At 37.2% G+C, this 7,500-nt stretch overlaps 1 protein-coding gene across 3 annotated transcripts in view; it reads left to right on the top strand.

Moving 5' to 3' along the window:
- The window catches only part of LOC137985305 (uncharacterized), a 67,994-nt gene that overhangs the window by 27,205 nt on the left and 33,289 nt on the right, over positions 1-7,500 (top strand). For all 3 annotated transcript variants that reach the window (XM_068832889.1, XM_068832891.1, XM_068832890.1), the window contains one exon: positions 6,979-7,242. In XM_068832889.1, the coding sequence (XP_068688990.1) occupies positions 6,979-7,242 (264 nt within the window). The remainder of the gene's footprint in view (positions 1-6,978; positions 7,243-7,500) is intronic.

Below are 7,500 nucleotides of genomic sequence, written 5' to 3' on the forward strand. Positions count from 1 at the left end.
AGTGGAAAAATGCCTTAATTTCAAGAAATCGGTCATAATAGCGAGATGTAGGCTCCTCTGGTCATCCATCGAAAATCATAAAAATAAACTGTTGGAGTGAAAGTTTCCGTGCATAGGTTTTTAGGAGTGAGATTTTAGATAATTGTATGCCGCTAGGGATGTGGTAAACAGTAGAGTTCATCCTCGACGAGCGTTTTCGTAAGCTCTATCCGTTGCAACCACTACCGGAATTCGATGGCACGAGGAAAGAAAATGTTAAAAAAAGATAACTTCTTACGGTGAGAATTTTTTCATTTTATCATATTTTTTAGATAGTAAGTAAAGTAAGTGATTCATGATTAAAAAAATAGGGGTCACCGATGATCTGAACGAGTAAAATCGATGTGATTTTGCAAAACTCATGGAAAGTTCGTTTGTCACGCTTTTGCGTGACCTGTCGGGCAAGGACTGGAACCCAAGAGAGGATCGATCGTTGAAGAGATGAAAAGTTTCTACCGAAAAAAAAAAACCTTCTCGAGCATAGCAACGAAGTTTTAAGCAGGGGTCATCTTCATTTGGTTGGTGTTTTGTATAATATCTCTCCATTGCCGTCATGCTCATCCTCTGGAGTGTGTTTTTTGTGACGTTCAATCGCTGATTGTGTCCACGCAGGTCCGCACTATTCAAGCGGACGAGGACGAAAATACTCCTCAATTTTCACGAAAGTAAAGGGAAAGAACTTTAAAAACATGCATTCACTTTGAACTTAAGTTCGTAGGGTAATAAAAACATTTAAAAAAAAAGCCCCATTAAATTTACCCAACGGTTCGTCCTCGAGTTTTCCCGAAACTTTCAGCCACTGGTCTACTCGATCAGCTACCTTTTCCAGAACTTTTCCATCCTCCCGCTCACTTCTCTTTGAAGTTTCATGATGATTTGGAAATAAATGTGCCATTTTTTTGCCGGTCTAGAATTTTTTCCACGGCGTTTTTGTCGCCATGTTATTTTAACTGATGCTTGAAAAATGTGTATGAAAGTGAAGTAGACTAGCGCACGACTGATAAAACCTCGCGAATATCAGTCGTGCAGTACTCTACTTGACTTTCATAAATATTTTAAATCAATTTTGACTGATCACGATCTTCTCTGATCCAACGCTGTGCAAGACTTATCGTCCACGGTTTTTGCAAAGGTTTTAAAACCTCAACTCGAAGTAATGCGTGACATATTAGAGTCGCGTTACCTGCGCAGTAACGTTGCGCACAAACAATTAGCGCGAACGTCCTTAAGATCTGCGACGCGACGGTAACGAAAACGTCATTTTAAATTGCAAGGTCAGGTTTATTAATCTCTTTCGTCATTATGTCGGCTTGTCCAACGTCTAAAAACTAGTGTAACTTTCCAGACACTGAATTAAGAGGTGCGGTATTGAAATCTACGACAGAAAATTCAAATTCGCTGCCTTTATCGACGTTCTGCGTAAAACTTGAGAATTGGTTATTTTACGTCACAGATTTGCCGAAAACGTGAAAGAAATGTACAAAAACTAAAAATGTACGTGCAGAGCGTGCAAAGCTATACTGTTTTTGCTCATTAAATATGCAAAATTTGTGACGTTTTCGTTGCGTCGCGTCGTAGATCTTAAACTCCCCAGTAGCTTTCATTGGAGTGGTCACATTTTAAGATTTGATACAACTGAAATCCTTTTGATACAGCCTTGTAATCTGCACCAAAGGAAGGTACGCGGCCCGGCAAGTCGTAATTCATGAAGAAATTTCGTTTACAGACTCAAACGTTAGAATCACTTTTACCACATAGTAAACCGCACCAAAGAAGAATGATGCTCAATAGCTTTATTCGAATTCAAGACTTCCACACAAACTCGATTGTTAGAATTGTCTTGCATCGTAACAAGAGAAAACAAAGTTCAGTGAAAATATCTAACTCTAATCAAAAGTTACCAAATTGTATAGGGTAATAATACTGAGATGGTAAAACAAGATCGTTCCTAGACAAAACACGTTTGAAGGAAAAGTAACGCTTTATATATGTTTTTGTTGGAAATTCAATAAACCTGTTAATTTAACTAAACTAACACGTGCAGCGGTAACCCACTTCTCTTTGGGATTAATAATTTTTTTATAAGTTCTTTAACCGGAAAAGTAATTTATTATTCTAAAGAAACTGTCAAATTGGGTTTATTAGCACGTCCGTCGTATTTTACGTTTTCAAACAAGGCAGACATCGTAAATTGCTTTTCATTATATATAAAATACGAAATTAGAAGTCTTCAAATTACACGTGTAATCACTCATAGTAATTATACTGTGTCGTACATTACGGATCTTGTTTTTGTCGAAACAACTTCTTCTTCGCAAGGCAGGTGTAAATCGAATAAATAATTGAGGACACTGGTGGAAGGTATTTTACGGCACATGTTGCGAAGTCCCCTTCAGTATTCATTATGAAGTTTGATCCACATGCAAGGAAGAACTGTAACTCCCTGTCGCGCACTTCTCAAAATAAAACGTGTGCTATTCAAAATAAAACCTATTGTCTGAACTAAGCAAAAAGTGCTTAATTTCATACATTGTTGTTTTACATTTTTCAGTTTTTGCTCATTTTATTTCCTCGTTATTCAGTGATAAAAAAAGTTTTGTTTTTGGCAATCGAGGCGATCGTGTTTAAGCCGGGCTGAGTGAATCAGTTAACATGAGGCGTAAGAGTCATTTTTACAAATGCCAAGGATATCTTTTTTCCGCAAGTGGAATTTACTATACTCAAAACAATGTTATCTAAGTAATAAAACTTGGCAACATCTAAACCACAAGCCTCTAAAACTTGGTCTATCACCTACTGGCTGTGGTATAAAACTTCTCAGTGATCTCCTTCACATTCGAATTTCTGTTGTTTTCTTGAACTTTAAGGCTCTTCTAAATGTTCTGGTCCATGTTGTTTTGGTCCTGCATTTATTTATAACTCTTTATTCTTTATTTAAGAAAAACCTCAAACGGGTTACAGTAACAAAGAACTACATCCCCATATAAAGCTGTACCTTCCAAAAATTACATCGTAAAAAAAAAAAGTAAAAATTTACATGATGATCACCAGGTTTGTAATGAGGGCAATAACCTTCAATAGGCTAGACCAAAACTTGTTTCATCCTAAATTAATTTTTAGGTCTTAATACTTTTGCCTTCTAGGTTTTTTCATCAAAGAGATTGTGATGGAAGGATTTTCAGTTCCATGATTTCTAAGAACGTAGGAGGATCTGCTTTTTAAAAAAACTTCATCTATGAGATGTTTCAAGAGATAAACCTTTACGGATGGCTTTAGTAATATAAATATTTAAGCACGAAACTCCAGTTTTGGGCGGAAAGAAATGAAATCATTGTTGTAGTTTACGTCTTAACGATATTGTTTGCTAGTGCTAAATAGCAAAAAAGATTTTGTCTATCTGATCAAATCAATAGTATAGAGATGAAAGCGTTGATAGAGAATTCGCCGATCGATTGGTTCATTAACAATTGTTTGAAAAATTACTCCCAAGGTGTTATTTGACAAACTAAAGGACAGCTTCGATTGAAAAATGATTGCATTCTTCTTTGGTCTCTTTTTATCGGCTTTAGATCGATAGTTCAGAATACTGAATACTCCACAACTGGTTGGGACCAAAAGCCACACCAAAATGACTCTTACGCATCAGAAATTCCAAGTATATATCGACGAGTAAATCCATCTAAAAGAGCTCGAGTGAGGTGCTAGCAATAGGGAGTTTCTTTTTATAGTAAGATTGATCGACGGTGCAAATTTAAAATCACTTTTTGAGGATCCGCAGTTAGTTAATTAGCATTTTGAACAGCAATCGTTTTGGCTGATGAGAAATGAATAAATTATGAGCTTCGATTTGTATTTGAACTGACACAGGTGAACTAAGGCCAGATAATTTCATCCCAGTATGAAATTTTATCAGTCTTCACTTTGCGTTGCTCCGGTTCACGGTTTGATGTCGAAGGAACGAGAATCACAAACTGCTAAAAAATCTACGAAATTGAAAAACACGATTCTGAATCTACAAGCTCAAATGTAATTAGTTTGCGGTGTTCGTGTCCGTTGATTCAATTGAACGTCAAATGAACTTAACTCTGCAGTTTACACTGCTGCCCGCTCTCCTATTTTCGACGATTCCTCCGTCATTTTCCCGTAAAAACCGTGCGATCACAAGACACCAAAGGCTTGTACAATTCCAAGGTTAGTGCTTACCTTTTCGTGAAGTGAATGGATTTTGAGTTGCGTTCAAAATATTTAAATGTCGGCTGTTGTACGAGAATGTTTCTCTTTATTATCTGCGATTGTCACTCTGCAAGGGCCCAAGTCGGCTGATCAAGACTTCCTAAAAACTGGTGCAAAATTCTCATGAGCCTCGAGCTCCTTCAGCTCCTAACTTGTGTTTCGGTCAACGCTCGCGGTACGAAAAAATAGTAATAAACTTCGACGACGGAATCTAATTTTCTATCATATATCTTTTCTGATGCTCGTTGTGAATACTTGGAAAATTTAAAATGTGGATTTTTTCCCCCTAATAAAATCCTTTTTGTTGTCTTTCTCGGAGTAATGTCCATAGTTTTCACACATTAAAAATAAAAGTTGTTTCTGCGATCTAAATCCCAACAATTTTCCGTAATTATTCAAGAAAATGTTTTGCCTTTTCGAATTGATGAGGTTGTTATGGGAAGTCTTTACTACGTCTTATTGACCAAACGCTAGGGCCATTTAAATTATTTTACTTTTTCCGACCGAAAATAAGTTTTCTTTTCACTAAAAACAGCAGTTACTATTACGGTATCAATATTATCCCTATGTGGTAAGTTTGTTCATGTTGGGGAAATGTAATGCATATTTTATATTTTTCCATACTTTTTGTATCGTCAATATCCTGTTTAGTTGGCAATGTATACCAATGTAATGTAAATACGCGTTAGAAAATAAATCCTAAAAACTATAGGGTTTTTTTTCGAAACGTTTGCGTTGAATCGAGAGTTTTGTCATAGTTGGTCAGTATTGATTAAATTATATTTTGCAACTGGTTCAATCTATCTTATTTTCTTCCTAAACAATGGCACCGAGGCAAGGGTCTCTTTTGCTGTGAATCTTTCGACAACAGCTGAGAGCGGCTGAAAAGGTTATTGAATTTAGTTTTCTGTTTGTTATTTTGTGAGAACAATGCACTTCATTGAAAGACAAAAAAAAGAAATAACACTTTAACGTGAATCTGGAGGAGGCTTTTTCGGAAAAACCGAAACAGAACACAAGTTTTAATTACATTATCGGTTTTTCAAAAGAAAACGTTCCGTGACAATCGTTTCCAGTTAATCATTTTTTGACTCTAACGATGTTTACATTTCTCCTGATTTTCTTTTGTTAAGGATACTCCGAGTACGTCTTTTAAAAATTTGCATGATGGGATGTTCACTCCATGAAAGCACCGCAGAGTCGTCTATGATGGACGAGGAAAATTAGGAGTGCTACGATCGAGTACCGATATTCTTGGGCTTGATTGGTTAAGCTAAGATTAGGAGATTAGTCAAAAATAGCAGTTATTTTTAGAATTGAAGGATATAAAATTGCTAATCTAAAACACACAAGAGTGAATTACGTAGATAAGAGTGTTGATCTATCACTTTGCGTCCTTGTTCCAGCACAGTCACAAATGGATTTATTTTTAAATACACTTTGCGCGCGAGACAAACAAAGGACCGCCAATTTTAACCAATCAGAAGAGGCCATGTCACGCGTGACTGCTTCTGCTAAGTTTTTTTTCAGGGACACGTGACAAGTGATAATAGACTCATTTGTGACTGTGCTGGAGGGCCCACCCATGCCATAACAACTCTCTCATCTAATTTACTTTGTAGAGAGGCATTCAGCTTATCTTTACCTTCGGTATAGTTGGATTTACCTCGTCGAACCTGTGTTTCATATTCCATGGGATTTCTTTAGTATTTTTCCATATATTTTTAAAGAACGAAGATTTTAGTGTAAAGATTTTTCACATTGATTATTCCTATTTTTAAGAACGAATAATTTCCATGGTCAAGTATTTGTTCATCTCTCATCCTTGATTAAGTTTATCGTACAGGTACTATCTGGCTGTTTCTGAAATTAAGGTTTTTAATTTCACAAAGAGTTTGTTTCATTTGTTAACCCTATTTTGGGGTTGAGAGTTGCTTTGTGAATTTCTCCCACTCATTTCACAGACTAACCATGACCTTAACCAGAACCCTTTATCATGTTTTATTTCATATATAAAAAAAAAATGTTTTATCAACGAGAGCCAGCGGAAATAAGTTATCGCAAGAGCACATCGTAGGTCGCTGGCATAAACTAAATTTGAATTAAGGGTTAGAGAATCATTTTGTGACACCTACACCAAGTAACCTGAATCTCATTATGGAGCTTAAGCAAGCGCGTTTTTGAGACCCGGACGGCAAACGGAAGTGAGCTGTTTTCCATTTTAACTTGTCTTCTTACATTGTCAAGTATCTTTTCTCCATTAGAGATGATTAGTATAAAAGTCTGGGAGACAACACCGTCCTGACTAGCGAAATGTTCTTTTCCGGTTGCCGTCAGCGTCTCAAAAACGCGCGTGCTTAAGCTCTCTATTATGGGGCCGTAATCCTCGGTGTCTTAACTGGCCGTCGTTATATAACAAGTTTCCAATTTTGATGCTACTTAACCATTCGTTAGCACAAACCATGTTTTTGATTGCGTATTTCAGCCCATGATGTATAAGTGAATACAAATCGTACCTATTACCCTGTTACCCTGTAAAACGTTTCCGTGCAGCGACCACAAATATCTACTTTAGCTTGTGATCGGTGCAATGGAATTTCATTGTCAGTGTCAGCGATGCGACATTTCAGCTTTGAGTTTTGCTGCAGTGGAATCAACAATAAACAAATTGCAACAACTGACCTTCTTTCTCTCTTTTTTTCGAAGGTGAACCATTCACGTCAGCGGTGCACTACTTTCCAATGAATGAGACAAGAGCAAATAAAAAGTTGATTGACCTGCGGGGGAATGCCTCAGCGCGCGTTCACAATGAAGTAAAAACGTCAATTGCCGAACAACTTGGAGAAGTGTTGATACTAGACGGGAAAGACAACAACATCGAAATCAACGATGTTACAGACGACTGCATTGTTAATCCAACAGAGTGCACGGAGGGTCTGTCTGTGGCATTTTGGATGAAATATGTTGATGGTAATGCTGTTGTACAAGCCAAATACAAAAGTCGGATCTTATAAACTCCACACTCTCAATAAAAACTTCTTCAATTTTCTTCTAGTACCATGGGTCTTAATCGGGCGGCGGCCATATTGGCATAGACAATAGATTTCGTACCCCGCGCCTCGAGTTAAAATGTTTGGGAACGAGTTTTGGTGGGGCAAAACAAAAGTTCTCAACATGCCCGCCTGGTAATGAAGGCCCATACCTCTACAGGCGCGAGAATGAACCACT

The sequence above is a fragment of the Montipora foliosa genome, chromosome 14 (assembly GCF_036669935.1).
Source record: "Montipora foliosa isolate CH-2021 chromosome 14, ASM3666993v2, whole genome shotgun sequence".
Lineage (NCBI taxonomy): Eukaryota > Metazoa > Cnidaria > Anthozoa > Scleractinia > Acroporidae > Montipora > Montipora foliosa.